Raw genomic sequence first — 27,635 nt, 5'->3', positions numbered from 1 at the left:
AACAACAGCTACGCAAATCACTAGCCAGTAAAAAGGTGTGAGGTTTAACACAATAACTAACATATCTTATAATAGTCATTTTACTTCTCATTGCACTATTTGCTGCTCTTTCTCCTTAAAACGGAATGGATGAAAGATACTATTTGGAAGAGGGTTCTAGCCTTTATATAGCGTGGTTCAGATTTATCAGTGGGCTAATGTTCATTAGATGTACTTAGGGGCGGCAAAATGATTAAAAGAAAATAGTTAACACCCATATTATCCATTAATAAATGGGTTGGATAATGAACTATTTAAAAACGGATAAAATATGGATAAGAACTATATTATCCATTTAGAAAATGGATAACCAATGGATACCTAATGGGTTTAACTTTTATATTTGTAAAGCTTAAGTTTGGGAGACTAAGAATTCTTCCTAAAGTGATCATATTCATGAAGTCATGGATAATATAGTACCCATATTATCCGCCGGTTAACCCGTTTTTTATTCATGTTAAATATGGGTCGGATAATTTATCTTTTTTTTTCATTATCCGTTTCGACCCAACCGTTTGCCACCCTAGATGTACTACACGTTTACATCTTATATTTTTCTCTTTCGAACATGGGCGTAGTAGTTTGGTAACACAGATCTAGAAATCTTTTTGATCCCACAGAAACCACTCAGATCCAATCAAATTTCATAGTTGTCCAGACCCCTTAATCTATTACAAGTTCGGATATATTCTTGTATACTAATGACATCTAAATACAAATGATTTACTACTAGAATGAAATCGACATCTGGGATTAATTGCTGGCCCTGACAAATTTGGAATTGAAGAATAGTTGATTCATTATATTAATCCTCTATCAAGAAGTAATCCTTTTTAATGAGTCGGCAGAGTAAGCATGAAAACTGATTGGCAAATAATTAGCATAGAGAATGGCGTTCTAAATTTCGACCTCAGTATGAAGCTGTTCAGTCAGACCCTTAGTGTGATACTACAATGAACTGATTCAAGAAGCTGCTTCAAATCTTTTCCAACTCATCTAAGAATATAACATAATTCAGCACCTTTTACATGGGCAATTCAGCCTTGGCATCTCAGATATAATACAAGGCAAAATTCAAAGGCTAACTACAGCCTCTCTTTATTTGACATCTTCAGCTAACTTACAGTGTACTAAAGTCTGTGTGATATACAATGTCAATCCATATCTTCTGCTATCTCACATCACAAATTGAGCTCTTCTAGGAATTAGCACAGCAGGGAGCCAGCGGAGGAATTCCCAAACCAATTAATCCGGGAAGTTGCAACCTCGCCTGTAGAAGTATTACAACCTATGCTGTAGAAGTCTTCTTACGCTCGTGACAAATTTTTAAAAAATAAACAAATAAAAAACCCATTCTAAACCGTATCATGAACACCTCCATAAAAATCCAAGAATGCCAATGCACCAGTCAACTAGCAGAAGGCTCCATCACGAAGGACCACTTGGATTAGCTAGACTTACATACAACATCAAGTGGACAATGACCCTCTTAAAATTTTGCATCGTTTGTCATGGCTTTTTTATCGGCTCATGCCATTCTTCCTTTCCGACTTTATAGCCTCATAGGACTTCATGACTTCCTTGAACTTTGCTTCAGCAGCCTCTGCAACCAAGTCACAACATCAGATTTTTATAGCCTGATGCAAGCAGTAGCACTTCTTTCCTTTTGTTTCTCTCAAATTTAAAATAAGTCAAAAAGTATAAGATATCAAATAGACTAGCCGATACAATCTACCTTTGTTTTGCTGATTTTGATCAGGGTGAAACTCCTTTGCCTTTGCCCTAAAGGCTGACTGCAAGACAAAAGAAAAAGTGCATAAACCTTTCCAATTCCAAGTAAATGTTTTTACACGTCTGCGTGACAGAGAGAGAAGCAGAGCTGATAGTCAAAACTGAAGGACCATAGAGATGACAGCTATATCAGATGCTCTTGCAACTAGCTCAGATTGGATAATCAAATAAGATAATAATAGCAGAGATCAGTGTGTACGACTATGTACAACAGCATATTATCAGCTTCACCAAACTTTTTAGTTATCGCCAATGCCAACACTTCTAGATGAAACTAGGCATCAACTATTTGAGTTTGATGAGGCAGTAAAAAACTGGACTTTTGACTCAATTATTCGCTCTTCTTTTTCTTACCACCTATTCTCACCATTTCAGATTGAATGTTTTTGTTTAATTTACATGGATTTTCATAGAGTTGTAAATGTTAAAATATTGTTGAGAGAAATGTAGGGATATATATATATATATATATTATGAAGTATAATATGTTTGAACAGTCTAAGTTATTAGACATCACTCTGAAAAAGGTTAAGAAAGGAAAAGGCGGACATTCAAGTTGAAACAGAGGAGAAGCAAGCTAACATATGGAAGTTGTGTTCACCAATTCAATACACACTCCGCATGGCTTTACATCAAGCACAATTTACATAACCGAGAACTCTTGCTAGTTCTGTAATATGTTTTAACTGAAGTTTGCCAGAAACTTCTCGAGTTTCTTTTGTTGTAGCAAGATGATAAATCAAGATTCCAAGCTACTCAAAAGGTTCTGTTCTATAAAGGCAAGTTGCATGATCATTTTTCAAAATAAAGTATTCCGCTCGATCTAAATCAATTGGAAATATGTTCTCTTCAGTGAGTTCAGATTTTTTTTCTTGTTTTTGCTATGTGTGTATCAGAGACAAGTCGCAGGCAAAAGAGATAAAGCAGCTTAGCTTGCAGTCTCTATTAAAAAACTAGGAACAAATAAAAAAGTAAAGTTGTTGACTCATTTCATTTTATTCTTCACCTTTTTCAGGCAGTAGTTTTAAAGATTAAGTGGCTATGGATGATTTCGTCACCTTTTGCCTAGTACCAAAAATAGATCTACAAATGTTTTATTCAGAAAATTCAGAAAAATAGGAGCAGTATAAAGTAGATAAATGTCTTAAGCTTGTAACTCAAGCAGGGTGGCAGCCAAAATAAAACCTTTATATACTCAGAAAATTAAGAAAAAGGAGATAATTTTTTTACGCCTGCAATTCACAAAGGGGCGGCTGGGGTGGAAGCACACAAAAAGAACTTTGTCTCCGTTGTTTAGTTTTCTCAAGCATCCTCCTCCCACCAGGGAAGAGGTGAGATCAGGGGGTCTTCAAAATGAAGGGACGGAACAAAGATTTTTTAGGAAAAAAACAATGGAAGGTACACACATATATAACAGAACTGGAAGGTACACATATACAACAGAACTAATTTTCATTTTAATACTGGGAGAACTTTCAGACATTTCGGAGAATGATAAATACCTTTATCTCATCATCCGAGTAAGGCTTCGTCCTACACCTGTCAAAATGGAAGGATCAAACATGTCAAGTTTCATGTCAATGTCAATATCATCACCTAAGAACACATCCACATTAAATATCTGGCATCCAGATACAGACTTCTTGGCAACATGAAAAACTAAAACAGCTTTTATGTAATAGAAAAATTAGAAATAGGGAAGAAAGGTAAGTATGCGTAATTTACAGAAGAAATAACATCCTCTAGAGCAGCAAAACCTTCTATCCTAGACCACCTCATCGTAGATGTAAGTGTTTAAGAACATAATGATTGATGTCATGATCTACATATGGTGAAAGTAAAACTCAGTAAAGGATTAAATAACAAAAATGACATCCAACTATCCAGAGTCTGTAAAACAGATAGGTGGAGCACTTGGTAGGTTGCACCATTCACATCATAGGGTGTTATCTTTTTCTTATCAGGTTGCAGTTAGTGAATAAGTCGAAGATGTTATAAGAAAAATCAAATTATGGTGGATGTCTACTCTTCCTCCATGATCTTCTCAAATGCTTAATGACATATTGAACGACATATTTCTATGCTTAATGACATATTCAATGACATATTTTTCTTCACTTTTCATGCCTATATAAAGGCCTTGTAATAGATAGGAAAATACACACAATTGAAGAAGAAAATCTCTTCCTTCTCTCTATCTCCATTTCTTGATCATGTTTTACTAAATTGCTTTTATTTCATAACATGTCTTGTTCATGTTTTACTAAGTTGCTTTTATTTTATAACACGTTATCAGCATGACTATGCTCCCATTTTCGTACACCTCCATATAGGCATAGACTGTGCTTTGTGTTTGCTATCCTTATACCAACAATTATGTGGCTATCAAACAAAATAAAGATAGAAGCCAATGGGCTGGATACTAATACAAGATAAGTTTTCATCTTTCTAGCTTATTCATATTTTTATTTTTATCTTCCACTAATCTCAAAAAATTTCTATTTTGCCATGATAACTCACAATAAGCTTTCAGTATTTTATTTCCATTTTGTTATAGCTTGAAAGTGTGCGAGCCTTGCATTGGCAAGTATAGTTTTTGCTTATTCTTTCTTGACGTCTGATATGAATTTTTAGTTATCGTTTGGCTATCCTTCAAGGGATATATTCATGAACCAAATCAAAATGCATGAATATATATTTTGTAATTAAGTTTTGAAATAGGTACTCTCTACTCAATTCTTTAACTTATATTTAATGTGTTGAATAGTACTTACATATATGTGCGCAGATATCAGACAACCAATGTGCCCTTTACCCTTTTCACGCTAAGATGAATGTTACTATGGTAATATTTAATGAATAGAACTAAACCGGTACTATTCCTGCATAGTTGGTTAAATGCATGCATAAAGAAACATAATATTGTGGCAGGATAGTTGTAAGCATAATAGATATTCTGATTTACAGTTAATCTTAGCCTTTGACTATCATCTATAATCCATATATTATGATGTGAATTGGATTGCATATGTAGATACTGGAAGTACTACAGGAATTATATATATGCTTTCAAGTCCTAGTCTTTATTCTTACTTTATTGATTTGGTTTATCGTTTACAAAATTGGTAAGTGTTCTAAAAGATTATCTAGTATTTATTTGAATGCACTTCTATTTGAATTCACGTAAATCTAAAAGTGATAACACTTAGAAGGAATGAAACGTTTTCGTCCTACAACCTTAAAAAGTGGTTATATTTTTAAATCTTGTTATAACTAATTTTGTTTATGTTTCTGACCACAAGATTGATAATTTAATCTTGTACTTTGGCATATTATGCAACTAGTTAAGACATATTTAAGTTCTGGTGTACTATAATGATAAGAGTTGGGTTTGAGTCCCAACACATTTTGCCTAACATGCCTTTATATGGGTAAGGCATTGGATTTGAGTCACAATGTACAGTATCAATGAAAGAATCATGAAGTCCGCCCTGCTTGATATTCTCCATTCAGTGAAGCGAATGTGGCAACAATATATGATAAGTTTGAAAGACGACAAAATAAGTTTTCATGACTGTATGAATGTACGAAGACATGGCAAGGGACGAAATAATAATTTGTCTTCATTATGGTAACTATAAAAGGAGAACAACAAGGGTTCTCGATGTAATCCTTCAAAAAGGTGAAGAAAATATTTACCATCAAAATGGTATGAAAAATTTATAAAGCATGTCACAATAATTATACTCCATTTTTTAAGAGAATGTGACTTGTGATAAGCATTGAGAATGCAGACTCATTCCTGAAGGTGAATGTAGCAGTATGTAATAAAAGTAATGAATAAAGACGTGCAATGCATGATTGGATACATACCACAACTCACCTCTAAGGGAGGTTTGAGACAAAGAAAGATAATGAATATTACTGTGTAGTTACATGAATATATCATTGGTCGCATACATATGATACGCCAAAAATATTTTGTCATGCCTTATGAAAGTTATTAAAAGCAAAATTAAAGCAAGAAATTATTTTGCTTATGATGATTTTGAACATGACAATTATTATGATATGATTCTCTTTGTGAAGGAGACATTCATTATATGGATGGTGTGACAAAAGATCTTGTAGTACAAAAGCAGTTAAAAGCTCTGAAAGAACTAATTTGTTACTACCAGGATGAATCAAATTGTTCATGACATTAATATTGTAGTAAGTCTCAAAAGAAACATTTTGATTTACAAATATATTAGCCAAAGTGGTTGGCATATTGAGACTATAAATGAAAAGAAGATTGAATATCTTTATATTACTATAATCATACTGGGTAAATATGAAAGGTTACCTGACTTTTCTTCTATTTGTACTACACAAGTATAAGCATGATGATGCAATCACAAGCCACAAGTAAACTAGAGGTTTACTGAAATAAATATTAGTTGGCATGACCGGTTGACCATCTCGGTTCAATTATGATGCGAAAATTTAATTGAGAATTACATTGGCATATATTGAAGAAATATAAGATTCTTCAAGAATTCTCTTCTGCTGCTTATTCTCCTGATATACCAGTTAAGGTTGGGATTGAATCCCTTGATTTATGGAACGAATAAAAGGTGATAAATATGGGCCCAGTCACCTTCCATGTGGACCGTTTACTATTATATGATTTTAATAGATGCATCTATTCTATGGTCACATGTGCATTTATTATCAACTTGCAGTTTGGCTTTTGCAAGATTGATTGCTCAAATTATTAGAGCACAGTTTCATAATATAAAATTATGATGATTTATCTTGATAATACTGGTTTAAATCCAAGTTGGTTTAGCAGAAATTGTATGCCTCCAATTATATCTAAACCATTGGTTATGAGAACAAAATTGCCAAAATAAAATTTGGTATGTGATATATTATTTAATATACAACAGCACTTGTACGCATCTAGCCAAGTTATGATAAGTTCTCCCTATCACAATCGGTTCAGGGTCAGAAACCAAATAATTTCCATCTAGAAATATGAATGTTCTATATGATTTAATTGTTCCACCACAAGGCACAAAGATGGACCCCTAAATAAGGCTAGGGATATTTGTTGATGATCCCAACAATAGGGGGAGAAAATGGGAAACTGAAAAAGTAATGAATGTAATGAATTATTATGAGTACATCTAGATCCTCGTACGAGAAAATGTGAACTTGAAGTTCAAGTGATAATTCATTTGCAAAATATTGCCAGGCGTATTTGCTGACCCAAAACTAAATGTCATATTCAGCTGCTAATGCTCCAAATAAAATAAAGTTCATAATAAATAGAGTCTATGGCATGCATGAAGCATAATAGACTAATCGGTTCCAAAGATAAAACTCCTTGAAGAAGGAGAGGAGCAAATATTCAAGATGGTCATAATAAGGAGGCAAGTGTTCTAGAAGAGCACCACGACATAACACTTCATAAGACCTAATGGGAGAGGCTCAGGTACCTGAAGATAATAAGATAAAGAGATCTCAATAAGTTATGTCTTTATCGGGTAATAGTAGAACCGATATAAAATGATCGTTGACGATATTGTTAATATAATGTAGCGCTCAATATTATTAATATTGACGAGGATCTTGAACTCAAATCTGTCATGAAATTTGGACAGATAAATGATTGGCCAAATGAAAAATACGCAATGAAAATTGATTTCACCTGAAAAATATGAAGTTGGACGGATAGTCCCAACACTTGAAAGTATAAAGCCAGTGGAGGTATAAATGTGTTCTTGTGCGGAAAAAAAAAAAAGGTCAAGTCGATAGACATAAAGACGACTTGTGTCACAAGAAGATTTGTAAATATCCTGGCATTGATTATATAGAGACATATTCTCTTGTGGTGGATGTCGCCACCCTTTCACGTTTTAATCTGGCAATACAAGAAAAACGTGATATGCGTATAATGGAAATCATTGAAGGATTTAAATTGTTCTGAAGCATATCAAGGTTTCCAAGAAATTTATTAAATAAAGCTTCAAAAATCCTTATACCCTAAAGCAGTAGAGCTTCCTAAAGTAGTAGACTATTTTAAAAAAAAGAATTTGAAATGAAAGATTTTGGAAAGACAAAATTTTGTCTTGGTCTATAAATTGAGTATATGAAAGATGAAATTTTTGTCCATCAATCAACATACACTAAAATGATTTTAAAGCAATTTTATATGGATAAAACACATCCATTCCGACCTCATGAAAATAATGAAGAGCTTCTTGGTCCCGACGTACCATATCTTAGTGCAATTGGTGCACTAATGTATCTTTCTAACATTACAAGGTCTGACATAATTTTTTCAGTTAATGTCTTAACAAGATATAGCTCTGCTCCTACAAGGAGACATTGGAATGGAATCAAACACATATTGCGGTATCTAAAAGGGACTACCGATATGGGATTATTTTATGGCAATGATTGCAGTCCTGATCTTGTTGGTTATGCCGATGCTGGGTATTTATATGACCCACAAAAGGTTCGATCTCAAACAGGCTATGTGTTTACATATGGAGGCACTGCCATATCTTGGCGATCTTCTAAGCAATCAATCGTGGCTACTTCATCTAATCATGCTGGGATAATTGTTATTCATGAAGCAAGTCGAGAATGTGTATGGTTGAGGTCTATAATACACCTTATTCGAGACAAATGTGGTTTGAAGTGTGACAAACTACCCACAATTTTGTATGAAGACAATGCAGCATACATAGCCCAGTTGAAGGGATATTCATAAAAGGGGATATAACAAAGCACATTTCACCAAAGTTATTTTTCACACATGATCTTCAAAAGAATGGTGATATCAATGTGCAACAAATCTGTTCAAGTGATAATATGGCTGATTTGTTCACCAAATCTCTACCGACGTCAACCTTCAAGAAACTAGTGTACAAGATTGGGATGCGAAGGCTCAAGGATGTGAATTGATGCTCTCATCAGGGAGAGTTAATACGCGTTGTACTCTTTTTTCCTTACAAGGTTTTGTCCCACTGGGTTTTCCTTGCAAGGTTTTTAACGAGGCAACCAAAAGGAGTATTTCTAAACATGTGTACTCTTTTTTCTTCACTAGGATTTTTTTGCCATAGGGTTCTTTTCCTAATAAGGTTTTAACGAGGCACATTATCTATGGACATCCAAGGGGGAGTGTTATAAGAAAAATCAAATTATGGTGGATATCTACTCTTCCTCCATGATCTTCTCAAATGCTTAATGATATATTCAACGACATATTTTTATGCTTAATGACATATTCAATGACATATTTTTCTTCACTTTTCATGCATATATAAAGGCCTTGTAATAGATAGGAAAATACACACAATTGAAGAAGAAAATCTCTTCCTTCTCTCTATCTCCATTTCTTGATCATGTTTTACTAAATTGCTTTTATTTCATAACATGTCTTGTTCATGTTTTACTAAGTTGCTTTTATTTTATAACAGAAAGACAGTTTTTTTTAAGTATTTTAGTTTATGTCCTTGTTAGAACTAAACGGTGACTTCAAAATAAAAGAGCCCACAGTGTTGTTAAGGTGCAGCCAGTACTCCTATGAGGCATATTCTTTTAGGGTTGAGGTGTATGCTTTGGTGCTCGAGTGGCCAACAAAAGTACGGAAACTAGTTATTTTCTTCTTTTTAACCCTTCTTTATGTGTTGATCCAAAACACCCCTAGCAAAAGAACTGGCCAAAATGCACGCTCAGGCACCAACGCATATGCCTTAAACCAGAATAATTGAGGTAGTAATGGTACTAATCACCTTCCGTTCTAGGACTATCATCTTTGTAATGGAGTCTCTTTTTCTTTTTCCTCTTTCGGGTTGTCTATTGGCTTAAAAAAATCGGGGGTAGATCATGGAGAAGCATGGATGTTTTCCCACAAACATAAATATAGATCAATCAACATCTAAAAGCATATTACTACCTGTCAAGGCCCAAAACCGAGTAGTGATGTGATAATGCGTAGCTTGTATTGGCCCTAGGAGCTTCCCTGAAATTAGTTCCCCGGTCTCTGAATGATGTATCAGCCTTCCAATACCAGTCATTCCTTTGGGAGTGCTGATTATAAGCACCTGACCCATTTTCTTGCCAGCTCTCGTAGCTCCTCTTATATTTGTTTCTCTCCCTATTGAAAACACTTTGCATACGGCGTATGCGCTCCTATGAAAAGCATAGAATATTGGGTCAACAATAATCCCATGGTTAAAGGTAGAATATACATAAATATCAGAATGAACTCACAAATGGAAATTTATCCAAGATCTCATTACGTTTTCTTTAGCTCAGATATGTTAGCCATAAAATCTAACACCTGTAGTTGGTTGTGAAGGTCACAAATTATGAGATTGGAGGCAGAAACAATCAACAATTCAATCAGGCAAATAAAGCATAGGTAGCATTGAAGATTTCACTAGAAAGAAAGATGGATAAGGATGAGTGTTCACCATTATTAGATGTCCAATGGTTCTGTACAACTTCAGTGTATCATCACAAGAAGAAATAACGGTAAATTTTATTTCCATTCTCCAACCTTCTAACTATAAGATTTTCCATAAATTTTTACTCACGGCTTATTTGAGATGTTGGGTCACGCTTATATCCAGAAAAACAAATGGTATTTGAATTATTTAGACATGGCCAAATTCATATTCAGAGAGCCACACATGCATTCTAACGAATACACATAGGGGCCTGGATTCATATTCCAATCTCTTCATACGAGTTCACTTGCTTTTAGTTGAGAAAGACTTTGACAATGTTCTCTCTTTCAATTTGATATAAGGAAATGAAAGTGACAAATAACTGTTGAAGATGAAGATGTAGCTCACCACTCTCTCCATTTCTTCTTCATACTCTTCCCGCATCCTGCGATTATATCTTTTCCATGCTTCCTCCTGAAAACTTGTCCTAAAAGAACCCCCAGCTCGAGCTTTCCGTGCCGACTGCATCAACTTTTGCAATTCAAAGAAATAATTATTAGCTCAAGCCAAAAAAAAAAAAATTGTCCACCCTGCTCAGCATTTACCAAAACAAATGGAAAGTAACCCTTTTCTAAGCACAAATGTCAAACAAACAAACAAGAAAGCAACTCCATATGATATACTTCATCTTATACATGCAACAGTTAATTAGAATTAAACTCGCACAGTAGAACATTGCAAGAAAACAGAAAAAGCATTAGTTATGGCAACACCCCATTTCACAGAGTAAACAACATACTCCCTGAATCATAAGAAAATAGCAGTACTAGTATTTAAATTTATAATGGTGATTTCTAAAATTTCTGTAATTGATAAATATGCAATTTTTATTTCCATTTCAAAATTTTAAAAATCAGTATCCAAATTCACATCAAATGAGTTACTTTTTATTGTTAAATTCACCTCGGATGAGCTTTCCTCGAATCCCTCATTCTTATTCGGATAGATGGAGAATATTTTCCAATTTCATCTTCTTTTTATAACCCAATAAATTCTCACAGGCCAATTGGCTTTCAAACTCGTTACGTGCGCCTGATCACAAATTGCTTAGCTCTTACCACTGAACCAAAGCCCTGAGAGCACCATTTATCAATCATCTTCTGAGTGGTGAATTATGTTTAGACGAGAGTAAAACTTAATATATGCCACACATCAAATGGGTCAGAATCATTATTTTTACCCTGAGGAAATGCCTGTAAGTCAGTATATTTTGACAGAAAAAGACGCTCAATTTCAAAGACACAATGAACAACCTTCCATTTTCCTTAGGTTTTTGGGACCGACTCACATATGTTGAAGATCTAGAATAATAAAAATATGCACAAAGAGCAATTATATAGAAGGATGATTGATGCATAGAAAACATATCAAGATCACATTTTCCTACCTTTGATATTTATCTCTATCGTTTATCTTAGATTGTGAAGATATGACCCTTGTGCCTAACTCAACCCCAAAAGCTAGTTCATAAGGGAAGGATTGCCCAGGACCATATAAGGAGATCACAACCTATTCCCTCAACCAATGCGAGACTCTAACACCCCTGGACACCAGGCATACCAACTGAAGCATGGGCAATATAACAAGGGGGCCAAACAAGAATGGATCTAGCACTGGTACAATGTGAAGATCTGGCCCTTGGGCCTAATTCAATCCCAAAATCCAGCTCATGGGGGGGGGGGGGGGGGTTTCCCAAAGACCATTTAAGGAGACCACAACCTATTCCCTCAACCAACGTGGGACTCTAACATAGATAATTTATTTACTTGTGCAGTGTTTCCTATTTTATAAATAGGATCCTCCTGTCGAGAGACTATAATAATAAGTCTATCTATAATAATAGTCTATAAATTGATTGGGTATTAGAATACTCCAGTCTATCATCTTCTTTGAGAAGGATTTTTTTTTTGTTGAGAATTTTCAATTTATCCTCTTCTTCCTGCTCCGTTCCCGTCCCCCCTCCCCCCCCCCCCCCCCCCCCCCCGCGTTCTACTCACATTTTCTCTTTTTCTCATTCCTTCCCCTGATTTTCCATCTTCTATTTGGTGCTACATCAACGATTACTAGAAAAAGACAAAAAAACCAGATAAGAGGCACTCAAAGAAATGAAGCAAAGGTTTGCTCAATATGACTATGCATGCAAAAGGAAAATAGCTCAAGTTGCATGGAACTTTTAGACTGAATGCAGGTAAGGTAACTCCAGAGTACACTAAAATTCCACATTTATCCAAAAAGAGATTGAATAAAGATGTTCATTACCTGAGAGTAGACATAATCCACTGTACTTCGTAATTGTGTAACCTGCCAAATTTCTCGGGCCGTGAGTTAAGAATCAACAGCAACCCGGGGGGGGGGGGGGGGAGGAGGAAGCAAGCAAAGCTACAAACTCCTGTTAAAACTTTTCATTTGTTCCAACAGCATACAGAACACGAAAGTTTAAAGCTGTCAGAAGCAGAAACGACCCAGACCAGTTAGCCTTGGGTATAAAAATATCTGACCTACTCAACTTCAATTTGTAGAATCCATTATTATATAAGTATCCAAGAAAAGAAAAATATGTAAAAAGCCACTGAATCATCATCTCTCGTTAATAAAAATACTGAGTCGCAATGCATAAAGGTGTAAGCATCTTTTTTATTTTGGGACAAGCAAGGTGTTCACATCTGTTTTTATATCCATATCTTCCTTTTTTCTTTTGATAAGAACTTATATATCCATATCTTCTTCCACTTTGATTCCCGTTCCCCCCCTCTATAATATGATTTTAATCAATATATGCAAGTATCCAAAGCCCTCCTCTCTATTCTATCCTCCTTATCTCCCACAATTTAGTAACGATAAATCCTTTGCACGAACTCCACTACTCCTTCTCATTCCCAATCCTAGGTGGCTCTTTCAAAAATAATTCCCGGAATATTTTCTACATATTTCTCGTGATAAACTCAAAAATATTACTCAATCTATCGCAGTGTTGTAAGTAGCGCTCGCCTCAGCGCTAATAGCGTGAGGCGTAGCAATGCGAGCATCCAGCGCTTTTTTCCTCTATTGCGTTTTCAAAATAGCGCTCGCCTCTGCCTGTGTAGCGAGAGGCGACTGTTGCGTCGCTTTTTTAAAAAATAAAAGAAAAAGCTCAGGGATTAAAAGAAAAGACCCGCGATTAAGGCTTTCAGGGATTTCTTTCTTCTTCAAGCTTCAAGCAGCCGAGCAGACCAGCGATTTCTTTCTCCAAGTCGACCCACCCACAGCGATTCTCTTCATCTCTTCTGCCTTTCTTCTTCAAGCTTCAAGCAGCCGAGCAGACCAGCGATTTCTTTCTCCAAGTCAACCCACCCACAACGATTCTTCTTTCTTCTTCATCTCTTCTGCCATTTTCTTCTTCATCCAAGTCAACCCAGCCAGGTACGCTTCTCTCCTTCTCCTTTGTTCTTCTTTAGCCATTTGTTTTTCTTTCTTCTTTCTTTGGTCTTCTTTCTTCTTTCTCCTTCCTTTCTTTCTTCCTTTTTCTTCTCTTTTTTTTTGGCTCTGTTTTTTATCGAGCAACACTCAATAGAGAGTAGCATTTTGCTCTGTTTTTTATCGAACAACACTATCTATTGAGTTTTTAATTTTTGAATTGATATATTTATTAATATATTGTTGCTATTGTCGCTTCAAATTTAATATTTTATTTTTTTGTTTAAATTGTCGCTTCACATCAAAAAGGCGAGCGTTTCGCTTCTCGCCTCAGTGACGCGGGCCCTCGTCGCTATTTGTCGCTACACGCTATCCAAAACACTGATCTATCGTTATAAATGAAAAACACACGAGGATATGCATGCTTCAAGGTCTCCAGACAACTTATCCAACCAAAAATGTATATGGTAGTCGTACCCAACATTCTTTTCAATAAGGGCCATTGTCCTGACAATGAACCTGATGAACTTTGTAAAATCATATTTTTTCCATCATAATCTCTTTCCACAAACTTACGCCATGAGAATTCGTACCGTCATTTGAAAAATCTTCATCTTCCATTGCCTGATATTCTGTGTCTAGCGACAATCACTATTTTCGATAATGTCTCTATGTGAAAGAACCAAAATTCCTATTAGTGCCAGACTAAAAATATTTGAGCTCTTTATCACTAATCATTCGCCCCTCTCCAAAGAGAGATACTTTCCTCTCCACAATAAATCACATGTTTCCTTAATTCTTCCAAGATTTCTAAGAGATTACCTTAGAGTCACGTGGATTTAATGGGGTAAAAATAATGCCTAACCTCCTTGGCTCCTAACCGAGTAATGAACGTGTCATTCTGTTAACAAAAAGTAAGTAATGAACAATTATGCCTATTACAAATCGGGGTACCAACAAGGGCGGACCCACGTTGGTTCAAGGGGGTCAATTGAACCCGCTTCATATTTTTTTTTAACGGTTCTTATGTACAAATTATCTTTCTAAGAAACTAACTCCTATAAAATAAAGGTCGTTGAACCCGCTTGACAAAGGAAGTTCCTTGGTCGGATGGTTTAAGCGGGTTCAGAATGTGTAATTGGTCGTGAGTTCGAAACTAGGTCTTGCATTATTATTGTCGTTTATATTTATATTACTTTTCCATATATGTTTGGCCTTTATGTTTCTTTATTTTCACATGTTCTAAACCAAGGAAAGCCACCAAAACACTATCATATACCACTTTAACATCCTATCACCGTGATTCTTCAAAAGAATCATGCCGCAATTTTTCATGTTTGTTTTTTTGGTTTAAGAATGGAGCTATTGAGTTGAATATTTTAAACGACCCTAATATACATAAATTATACAATTTATACAAATGTATAGTTATAGACATAATGATTTTCGTTTTTTTATTTTTCCTTCAAATATTATTCTATCCAAACTTGACAATCTTTTTATATGAAACATTTCATATTATTTTAAACTATTTACTTGTCCCTCCGTTATCGACCTGCATTGTTGTTGTTGCTTCTTCTTCTTCTTTCTCTTATTATTTATTTTATATTAGTTTACTTCTTTTTTTTATGAAGAAATTTTATATTAGTTTCCTTTCATAGTTTTGAAACTTATATTGAAATTATTAATTTGATTTAGTTTATAGCTCTCTTATGTTATTTTTGATTTACAGTTAGCGCCAGTTAAATTATGAGTTCTATATTTTAATAGATCAAATTGATGTTTGTTCCGGTAAAATTTATAAAATAAGTTTTAATAAATTGTAAAGTTTGTAAGATAAATAGATCTATTATTAAAATCTAGGTAAATGTTTAAACAAAATTAAAACAAGGCAACTTCGAAACGAAATAAAGAGTAGCGAGCAATGTTTTCTTTATTAATGTTTCGTTAGACAAAAAAAACGCTCTATTCTCTCTCCTCTTTCTCTCTCTCTCTTCTGAAACATGTTGTGTAAATCTTCACCGGTGATTTCAAATCATGGGGGAAAGAACTTTCTTCACATCTTGCTCTAAATCATTCGAATTGGCAGGGAATCATGAAGGACGAATTAGATGGTATACACTGATAGAAAGGAACAGGAAATTTACGAGCAGAATCTACATTGATGAAGAGAATATACGTTGGGTTTGTGAATCTCTTGCTCTAGCATCCAGGGGTACAGGGAACTTATGTAGACGTTGGGAAAGGAAGGTTCAAACATACATTTACAGAGTGTATCAGAACTTCAACAGTTATGGCCGTTTTGTCAGAATTGAAACTTGGGTGGGAGATAGAAGCAATGCAATCATTGTTCCGGAAGATGAACATAACAGGGACTGGGGAGATATTGCAGACAAGGTATTGAGATTCCTGGGGAAACCTTCAAACAGCAAAATCAATCATTTTGCTGATATTCACACAAAGCCTTTTGTTGAAGCTGCCAGAATATATCAATGGCCGGACAAGGTAGTGACTCAAGCAGCAGGTTCTGAGTTAAAGGCGAGAGAAACTTTTTTGCAGAATTGTATGATTGGCTACTTCAATGACCCATTCAGCTACAGCCTAAAACCAGAGGTGTTACACAAATGGTTTACTAGCAGATGGCAAGTTTGCTCTGGTCTCAAAATTACACCAATCTCTCATAACAGATTCTTGTTTTAGTTTCCTTCAAGGGAAGAAGCTGAGAGAATCCATGTGGGTGAATGGCATTGGAACGGAAGACGGTTGTCATTAGAGTGGTGGACACCGGTGGCCAGTACAGATCTGGCAAGCAAGAGGTCGGAACTCAGATGGATCAAAGCATTCGGCATCCCCCTTCATGCTTGGTCACTGGATACTTCTAAAACTATTGGTGAATTTTGTGGTGGCTATGTTGGGGTAGATGAAGATACAAAACACATCAATCATCTTCTCTGGGCTAGGATATGCGTAAGGAACACTGAAGCCAAAACACCAGGTAAGATTAATCTTGATATAGGAGAATGGAAGTTCGAAATCTCTTTGGTGGATGAAGTTTCTGCTACTCCTAGATTCGCCGGAAAATTTGATCGGACCTGTTCCAATGGTGCTTTTCTGGTAGCTACAAATATCGAGACCTCGTATCCTGCAGTTTCCCTTTCTGGTCACAAGCACGTGTGTGGGCATGTGGAGAAGCCTCACTTTAATTCAAAAATCTTTGAACCCTTTGTACCATCAGTTAATGAGAAGTCCAATGATTATTCTATGGGCCCCTCAACTAGCAGATCTAGGGTTTCTATGGGCTTTCATTTAAAGGACTCAAACCTAGACACTTCCTTGGTACCACCAGTTAATACAAAGCCCCAAAATTATTTTGGGGGTCCCTCAACTAGCAAATCTAGGGTTTCAAAGAGCCTTCTTTTAAAGGGCCCAAACATAGATACTTTCTATTATTCTAAAGGCCCAAAACACAAACCCCAAAAACATAAAAAAGCCCCACCACAAATTACCCAATGGAGAGCTAAAGGCTTTTTTTCTAATCACATACGAGTAATAGATGAGAATCAACAACCCCAACAACTTGAACAATCTGAGTACTCAAACTCTTGTCTGGGAAAAGAATCTATTACAATCATCGATATGGCCTCCTCACAACCACATGCAGAGAATTCTTTGAAGGGTGGTGAAGAACCTAAGATAGCCACTGATCCCAAGAGATTGAGAGCAAAAAGTCCAATCACTAACAACTCCATCGATGTAAATCATATTCAACATCAACAGAATAGTAACTCTTTATATGATCTGGAAGTTGATGATGAAGGTGAGCATATGAATTATCCCCTGTGCATGCCAAGATTGCTTCCCAGAATTGCTTCGTCTCCGGTTAGTGATTCTGATTCTCAATTCTCTTTACAATTAGCAAGTGATTGTCTCTCTCTCCCCTGGTACGATTCCGGTGAGCAATTACAGAGTCCTACAATAATTGAGACATCTAAATGGACCAAGTTAGTGATGGGAAAGCTTGCAAGGCATTCAGAGTTGATGTGAAGGGGTTCGAGCTAGATATGATTATAAGGATGGAGGAAAAGAGACAAATCCAAGCGAAGAACCAAAAGTATATGAGGGAAGGAAAACCTAACAAAAGGGGGGAAACAGAAGCCAAAAGGTTGTCATGCTTGGTAAATTATGACCGGGGGGGATAAAAAGTGTAAGGGAAGGAAAAATCAGTCTTTTCCGGATGAAAATCAAAATCCTTAGCTGGAACGTTGGAGGGTTGAATGATATTGGAAAGAGGGATACAATTAAATCACTAATTAAAGTTTAGAAGCCGGATATTCTTTCTCTGCAAGAAACTAAATGGGAAGATTGGAATGGGATTCTAGCAAGACACATATGGGGCACAAGATGGGCTGGCTGGACAGAACTCAAGGCCAGTGGTACTAGGAGTGGCATAATTACTATGTGGGACAAAAGACTGTTGAACAGTATTGAAATTCAACAGGGTACTTATTCCATCTCAAGCATGCTTGAAAGCACTAATGAGAACTTCAGGTTCTGCTTTACAGGGGTGTATGGGCCACACACAAACTGGGAAAGAGAAAGTTATAGAATGAACTAGGGGCTGTTAGAGGAATCTGGGATGAGCAATGGGTAATAGGAGGCGATTTCAATGTTTGTAGGTTTGAAAGTGAAAGGCATAATTGTCTGAGAAGATCAAGGGCCATGAGAGGGCTCTCAGATGTCATTCAAGATCTTTGCTTATTAGACTTACCATTGCAGGGAGCTCAATTCACCTGGTCCAAAGGAGAGGAGAATATCCAAGCATCAAGAATAGATAGATTCCTTGTGTCATCAGAATGGAATGATACTTTCCAAAAAATTAGTCAAGTTGCGCTTCCCAAAGTCATCTCAGATCAATCTCCTATCATGTTGGAAAGTGGGGACTGGGATTCAAATCCATCCTACTTTAAATTTGAAAATATGTGGTTAAACACATAAGGCTTTCAGGATAGGATCAAGTCATGGTGGCAGAGTTATGAAGTCAATGGCACTCCTGACTTTGTACTGGTGAATAAATTGAAGCTACTAAAAAAAAATCTCACAACTTGGAACAGAGAGTAATATGGCAGAACTGCAGCTCGGAAAGGAAGAGCCCTAGAGGAGCTTTTCTTTTTGCAACAACAAACTGAAGGCATAACTCTTTCTCAAGAAGAAAAATCCAGCATGATGAGACTTCAAATGGAAATTCAGCAGCTGGCCAAAGCAGAAGAAGTTTCATGGAGGCAAAAATCAAGATGTTTGTGGCTCAAAGAAGGGATAAAAACACCAAGTTCTTTCAGAAAGTTACCAATTCCAATAGGAGAAATAATCGTATTGACAGACTTAAAATTGAAGATGATTTCATTGAAGACAAGGCTTTAATCGGAGGTGAGATTTTAGACTTCTATCAGAAGTTGTACACTGAAAATGAAAGATGGAGACCTTCAGCAAGGCTAGAAGATGTAGCAACTTTATCTAGAGAAGAGAAAGAGTTGTTGGAAAGACCATTTGAAGAGGCAGAAGTTCTGGACATTATCAAAGCTTGTGCACCTGAAAAAGTTCCAGGTCCAGATGGTTACACTATGGCATTTTACCAGAAATCATGGGCGGTAATAAAGAATGATATCATGGGTGCACTTTATTATTTTCACCAGAATGGCAACTTAGTCAGGTCTTGTAATGCATCGTTTATAGCTCTAATCCATAAGAAGAAAGGAGCCACTAAATTGAGGGACTACAGACCAATCAGCTTGACTGGCAGTGTTTATAAAATAGCCTCCAAGATCATAGAAGAGAGGTTGAAAGGGGTGATAGGGAAGCTAGTTTCAGGACATCAAAATGCTTTCATCAAATCAAGGCAGATCATTGATGCAGCTCTAATAGCCAATGAAATATTAGATTGGAAGATGAAGTCTGGGCAACCTGGTCTACTTTTCAAACTTGACATTGAAAAGGCATTTGACCAACTCAATTGGGCGTACTTGATCAATATACTCAGGAAGATGGGATTTGGAGAACGCTGGATTAGATGGATTAAATTTTGTATTACCACAGTGAAGTACTCAATTCTAATCAATGGTGGACCTGTTGGGTTTTTCTCTCCCCAAAAAGGCCTCAAACAAGGAGATCCGCTGTCACCTTTTTTGTTCATTCTTGCTATGGAAGGCCTAAGCAAAATGTTAGACAAAGCTAACCAGCTCCATTGGCTGGAGGGTTTTAAGGTGGGCAATGAAGAGGGCAATTCTGGGATGGTGTCGCATCTGCTATATGCAGACGACACTCTGATTCTTTGCGGAGCTGAAAAATCACAAGTTCTATATCTTAATCTCACGCTAATGATCTTTGAAGCTATTTCAGGCCTACACATGAACATGCTGAAAAGCACCATCTATCTGGTTAACACAGTCCCAAATCTGGATGAGCTTGCAGAGGTTATGTGTTGTAAAGTGGGATCTTTCCCTGCATCATATCTGGGGCTCCCATTGGGAGCTAGATACAAGTCTCAAGGCATCTGGAATGGAGTGATTGAAATTTTTGAAAGAAAACTGGGTTCCTGGAAAATGCAATACCTATCCTTTGGAGGCAGACTTACACTCATCAATAGTGTGCTAGATAGCATACCAATATATTTCATGTCCTTATTCCCAATCCCAACTAAGGTACAAAGGAGACTTGATCAATTAAGAAGAGATTTTTTTATGGGAAGGCAACAGTGACACTCACAAGTTCCATCTGGTTAAATGGCCAAGTGTTACTCTTCCTAAGAACCATGGAGGGCTAGGGATAAAGGACCTTGCCTTGCATAACAAGAGTTTATTGATGAAATGGCATTGGAGGTACAACATGGAAAGCTCAGGGTTATGGAAAACAGTAATTCAAGCAAAGTATGGGGTGGCAAACAACTGGTGCACTAGGCAGAGGAGAGCTCCACATGGTTCAGGCCCCTGGAAACACATTTCAAAGCTTTAGGGAGAATTCAAGCTCGAGTCATCACTCAAGCTAGGGAACGGGGCTCATATATCATTCTGGAAAGATAAATGGCTAGGTATAGAGACCTTGAAAGATAAATTTCCAGCTTTATTTTTACTTGCTAGTAATAAAGATGCAACTATCTCACATGTTTGGCAAAATAGTGCTTGGGCTCCACACTTTAGAAGGGACATCCAAGATTGGGAGTTGAATGATCTGTTAGGTTTGCTCAATAAATTATCAGGTGCTAATGTCAATTCCCAGGTGCATGATAGGTTGGAATGCGGTGAATCAAAAGAGAGAACCTATATTGTCAAAAGAGGATATGACAATCTATGCTCCAACAAGGAATTGATCGACAAATGGCCATGGAAGCTTATATGGAAAACCAAACTACCTACAAAAGTAGCTGGCTTTATGTGGACAACATTGTATGAAGCTTGTCTTACTCAGGACAATCTTAGCAGAAGAAGTATACCGACTGTGAATAGATGTTATATGTGCCAGATGGAAACAGAGAGTGCGGGGCATCTTTTTTTGCACTGTTCAGTAGCAACTGATATTCGGAGTATGTTTTTATCAGTTTTTGGACTTGCCTGGATTATGCCAAACAGTATCAAGGAAGCTTATGAGAGTTGGTGTTCTTGGAGAGTTGGGAAATCCATCAAAAAGACTTGGTCAATGGTACCTGGTGCTATTTTTTGGAGTATTTGGAATGAAAGGAACCGTAGATGTTTTGATGGGATTTCAACTCTCAACGACACTCTTAAGGCCACTTGTTTAATTAACTTATTTAGTTGGTTCAATCAGGCCCCTGTAACTAGTGTTGAACTATTTCTAAATTTTGTCTGCTCGTTAGTTGTCCTGTAAGTTTTTTGCATATGAGCAGACAATACCTTTATGTTGTAACTTTTGCTATGCATCTTCTTGATGCCATTTAATGAAATTCCCTTACTTCATCCAAAAAAAAAAAAAGGAGCAAGGTAAACCTTGTATGTTAACGTAGTATCGCTTTTAGTGTCAACGACGGTTGAGGACTTAGTATATATCTGAACCCGCTTGCATAAAGTTCTGGGTCCGCCACTGGGCACCAGTACTATATGAGGTAGGACTCTTTGCTTTTGTAGAAGTTCATAAACTGTAGATAATTTGAGGATTTGCCTAAGCCAATTCTTAAACTGAATTTCATTGTTCGATAGCTCCTTTGGTAACAAAAGTATATGCAAATAGGGTCGAAAATCTTGAAAAGTTCATTTAGCCCTTTGCAAAACTTGATTTCTGCTGTATCTTCCTTTCCATTCAATAGTCCCTTCAGGACTTCAGAAAATTTATAAGTTATCGAGCACCACCCCACCCCAATCCCCCCAAAAAAGGAATTAACAGAATGATCGCCGTACCCTAAGCTGCAACACAGCAGCCCGTTAGCAAATAGCATCACTGAGTTTTCTGAATAGATAAACAATCATATTGGCAGAATTACTGCTAATCTTAAAATCAATCAAGGCATAAATTTACTTATAACTGATCCTAAGACATAGTTAACCTAAATATCCCAATCTTCTTTCCTTCCCAGTTTGATCAATCATAAACTTTGGTTCTTGCAACCACACCTAAAATATCAACCCACACAACAATAAACGCAACCCCGTTTACCCTATATGCCCAATTTATTGCATTATCTCGATATTACTCAATAAAACACAGAAATTTACACCAAACCACTGAATTTCACCAATACCCAATTGCAAATTAATGAAAAAAAGTATCAAAAGCAAAAAGAAATGACATGGGTTAAGAACTTACAGCAAAGGTGGTGGCAGTAGCTCCAATTAACGCAAAAACAAAAATTCCCCAAAGTCTCATCTCCTCTTTTTCTTCATAAGGTTTTTCGTCATTGTCTTTACCGGCTTTTTCATTACCCATTTTTTGATTCGCTTTGACAAAATTCACCCCAAAATTGTAATCACTGAAGTAAACAGCAAAAAGAACCGACGAAACATGCTATGTCCCTGACAGAATCCAAAACCTTTGATGTTTTTCTTCTACGCCGACTTCAGATGAAAATTGAAATGGTTTCTTCTTTTTTTTTCTTTCAATTTCTGCTTTTATTCTATGTGTGTGGTTTTAATTGGTTGTGTTAAATCCCAGCGACCCGCTAGTGCTCGTCGGACCTTTTCGGGTCAACTGTATTACTTCTTCTTTCTTTAATAAAAGTAAAAGTAAAAAAATTGGACTTTTGTTTTGTAAAGTAAAAGCCATCATAATATCAATAATTAGGTTTTTTATTTTATTTTTAATTCTATTGTGAGATTATGTTCTACATGAACTTAATAGTTGGGGAAGTTGGCTCATATATAATTTAGAATGAGTAAAACTCGATAATTGATTTTATGGTACTTTCATGTAATTGAATATTCACACGGTGTGGGATAATGTTGGGTATGTTGTTGTTGTTGTTGTTTCATGTAATTGAATATGATGTCACAAATATAGTTAAGTCACTAGCAAATCGAGGGAAGTTTTTTGAATGTTCCCGTAGTGAAATATTTTGAGTTAGTAAGTCATGTTATATTGTTTGTAATAATACTAGTATACGTACCCGCGCAATGCGCGGATAATTCTAAAGAAAAAATAATGCATTGTAAGATGTGCGAATTAAAGTAAAGAACCTAAAAGTACTTCTTATTGAACAATATTTTAATACAACAAAATTAGTCATGATCTTTAGGACTACAATACTTTAGTCTAACAAAATTAATATTTAGGACTCTACAATATGTGCAATAGAAGGAAAACATGCAATTAGCTTGATTTTATCACACAAAAGAAAAACAAATAAAAATTTCAAATTCATCGGCAAATCATTTTCACTCTAAACTTCATTCTTCATCTAAGTAATTGCAATTGAACCACTCTTTTCAAACCAACTTACATGAACTCGTCTGCTTTCTCTGCCTTGACTCTTACGCTGGAAACTTTAGTCCAACAAATGAATTAATGTAATCATCAAAGTCCAAAATTGCATAATATCATAAAATAACTTTGGATAAACTTATTTGCATTATCAACCTTCCTCAACCAGATTGCCGCATCACTTCATGCTTCCTAAATTATCAACGTGTTGCAAACACTTAATCCCCAAATTTTCCAACCAAGACTAATTCATAAACGCATACGACATAATACAAATTTACATAAAATAAGAAAGGATACATTGCCAAATTTGACGCTAAAGCCCAAAGAGGATAAATGGACAAATTATGTACGTTTATGTTAAAAACAATATGGGTGACTACATATAACTTCATAGCCTTATTTTCGTTTCAGGATGCAATTAGCTCGCTAACTTGTCGTATTAATCATACAATCACTATTTACTAAGTATCTACACGATGAGTAGATAATACAAAAGAAAATTAACTATTCATCCTAAGTTTTCCCCACTGATGATAGATGTGTATTCACCCTTTGTACTATTCAAGACTATTCCAATCCTGCATAAAAATTTATAAGATGCATATTTATAAGGGAATCTTTATACTTCAATTGAAAGGTGACTGTAGTATTATTTTAACTACTAATTCACAAATCATAATTATTTATTTTCACATATATCATAATAATCCATCTCATTAAATGTGCTAAACATTGGGGACATACAAAGAACAATCATCACATGGAGCAACAATAATTATCCATATGACCAAGTAAACTCTATACTTGCTAAAGAATAAGCTTCCATAAACTATTGAAGAATCCAATTAAAATGTTATGCATAAACAGTTACAGGACATGCTTCTTCCCTTACAATTGTACTTGAGACTTTTCCTACGTTTCAAAAGTCAATTCTTTTAGTGTTCCATTTTGATATATACCATATCTAATAAAATCTAATGAAACATGGTTCTTAGTTATAAGGTTAACCAAAATACAAATATGATAATTACATGAGTTTAAGTTTGGATGAATTAAAAACATACCATTGTCGACACAAAATTTCATAAACTCAATTATAATACATTTTACATAAAGAAACTCAATTTTAATATATTTTACATAAAGCACGCCATTATCGACAAAAAATCATAACAGAAACTCAATTATAATAAATTTTACAAATTTTAAACTTACAGGTCTTGTTGGAGGAGCTGCATACAGATCACCAAATTTGACAGAATGGTAAACAATCCAGGCATAATTATAAAGAATGATAACTGATTATTGCGAAGAAGAGTAGTCTGTTTAATTAAAATTTTAAGATATTCTACGTACATAATTAACAGAAATCAACAACTATAGCAACCAAGCCATAAATTCACTCTATATAGTCCTTTCGAGTGTGTCTTTATTGAATATATAAACAAATCACAAATGTATCAAATGTCGATGCTCCTTAAAAATGGTAACATTTGCATCAACTATAAATTCTTAGTAATAATTTTGTTGTATTATTTTGAAGGGGAACTTCTAACAATATTACACATAAAATACAGTATGATTGAAGAAGCGTCCATTTATAAACTCATAAATTAAGAAAAATATTATCGGATCAAAATCAGAGTCAATAGGAACCTCTCAACTAAATTGAGCACCAATTTGCACAAAGTACCAAGTTCATGGTAAACCAAATACCATAAGTATTTAAATACAACTATCTGAATTAAGGAAAAAAAATTGTGAGGAAAAAATATCATTGATAATAAGATCAACTAATTCAAACCATCCCCTCCCCTCTATTGCCAATTTATTAGCTCATGTGAATGTGTTGCTTTTGAGTTCATGTCAAATCATTTTTATTTCTCATGCACGTCTATTCGGAGAAAACTACATAAGGTTTCGAGCATATGGAAGCACTTTTCTTCTAACAAACTTCTGCGTAAAGCACATTACATATAGACTGCTTACTACAAAGCAGTATATTACATATATCATTTAAGCGTATAAAGAGATCTAAAATTTAGAAGTGAGGGAAACAATATAACTTGAAAAAATTAAGTAATAATAATTTTATTTTACCCTTACAAATATCCATTTCTTACTCCATCTCTCTTGCTTCATCTAATAATTGACAACCATCTGTTCAATCATCCGTTGTCTATAAGTGTAATGCTAATCAACATCCTAAGGCAAACCAACTTTAACAAGATGAACCATATTTCATCTTGATAGTTATAATGCTGAAATAATAATTATCTAGATATCCCCATAACTAATATGAACAATTAATCAAAAGATTATCAAAATATTTTGGAGCATCATCATCTTAGTCTATTACCAAGACATATTGGTAAGTAAAATAAAGAATTGATCATATTCCCGTGATAAGGTCAGTTTATGTTATGGTTCATAGAACTTTTATAATCTGTTGCATAGATGAAGCACAAAACTAGCTTGTGAAGAATGGGAGAAAACCCAATTGTACGCCAAATCAAATTGTCTAGGTAGTTATTTTCTAAATCTGTTAATAAGCTAATTATATAATCAACGATCTCATTGCTACGCACCTAAAAATGCTAGAGCAAACGTGCAGAATACATACACCAAATAATTGGTTTAGAATTATGTTCTTTGGATGAGGTTCTTAAAAGAACTTTATATCTTTGCGATTATACTTTTGTGGTAACAAAAACATACATTAACAAAATCACATGGTCACTTTATAAGAGTCCGGAACTGGAACAATTGCAGTACACAAATTCAGGCACAGGCGTTGATGATTAGAAACTTGAGCAATAGCTCTCATGATCAGTGGATTCCACAGAGTATTCCTTATCCATAAAGTCATTTTTTTCGCATGCTTGTTTTGCTCAAGTACGTCATACTGGGGTAAATGCAACACCCTATTTTCTGCACTTGAGAATTTCATAACTTGCTAAATTACTGTAAATAGTACTATACGACGTATAGAATCATTTAAAATTGTATATTAACTTTGAACTTACCAGATTATTTTAAAAACAGTATGAGTCTTGAAGTTGAAATTTTGCATTAAACGCATATTATGCAAAGGAAAAACTAAAAGAAATCTTGACAGACCATATTCAATACCATCAACAACAATAATAGCAACGACAATAGATGGAAACAAAGGCAAATAACGCACAGTACTTTTGAGAACCGATGAGGTTTCAACTTTCAAATCTATTTTCTCTAATCTCTCAAAAAATCGAAAGAAGATAGTTACAATTAAAATAATGATTTGTGATGCAATTCTAATTATAACTTGGCCATACCAAAAGAAGAGAAAAAATGTCCCCTAAAGTTCCTGTGATCCAATAGATTGTTGCTCCGGCTTCGATAACTGAATCCCAGAGATACATGACGTAAACATGAAACTTTATACCTTCAAATCTTTCTCACATACGGTAAAACTCTCCCCCTTATTGATTTTTTCTTGCCCTTGGACTCAACAGATTTTAGGTTTTGGTTAGACGATTGTTGGGTTCAAACACATACTTAAATAATCAACACATTCCAAAGATCAATGGTAACCAATACGCAAACACGCATATAGATTATGCAAATTTGATCCTTTTTATATCACATACGCCGTCAACAAACTTCACAAAAAATATTTGTTATAGAAATACAATCTCGAGAGTTGTATTTAATTATCTGTTATAATTATCTGTTACATAAATTAAAAAATTGTTCATGAAATACAAATCATGCCAATCACCTCTTGTAGTCCAAAATTATTGTTTGATATGCACACTTGGAAGAAAGAATAGAACTATATACTGTAAAAATAAAAAACTAATTTGACAAAACTGTGAAATCTGATAGGTTTAAGTTTAAGTTTCAATGATGATAATATTATCTTATGTTACATTTGCAGGACTAACAAAAAGGAAAGAATGGAGATGCTCAGCAAGATGCGATTGCTATAGGATTCGAAAT

General features: G+C 35.2%; 1 protein-coding gene across 2 annotated transcripts; it reads right to left on the bottom strand.

Annotated features, from left to right (window-relative positions):
- Window positions 1–998: 998 nt before the first annotated feature.
- On the bottom strand, window positions 999–22,836 carry LOC104115274 (uncharacterized). Of its 2 annotated transcripts, none has more exons than XM_070200163.1 (7): window positions 22,539–22,836; window positions 12,597–12,638; window positions 10,686–10,799; window positions 9,782–10,017; window positions 3,333–3,369; window positions 1,775–1,832; window positions 999–1,642 (listed from the first exon to the last, which is right to left on the bottom strand). In XM_070200163.1, exons 1-7 carry the CDS (start codon window positions 22,656–22,658, stop codon window positions 1,560–1,562), a joined length of 690 nt encoding a protein of 229 aa, XP_070056264.1. In that variant the 5' UTR covers window positions 22,659–22,836; the 3' UTR covers window positions 999–1,559. The 2 variants fall into 2 exon arrangements, with proteins under 2 accessions (XP_070056264.1, XP_070056263.1); XM_070200162.1 differs by having other exon boundaries at window positions 10,686–10,808; window positions 22,539–22,829.
- Between the last annotated feature and the right edge of the window lie 4,799 nt (window positions 22,837–27,635).

This window comes from Nicotiana tomentosiformis, chromosome 4 (assembly GCF_000390325.3).
Source record: "Nicotiana tomentosiformis chromosome 4, ASM39032v3, whole genome shotgun sequence".
NCBI classification, from domain to species: domain Eukaryota; kingdom Viridiplantae; phylum Streptophyta; class Magnoliopsida; order Solanales; family Solanaceae; genus Nicotiana; species Nicotiana tomentosiformis.
Note: the sequence above shows the minus strand (reverse complement) of the source record. Positions and strands in the feature narration are given on the sequence as shown.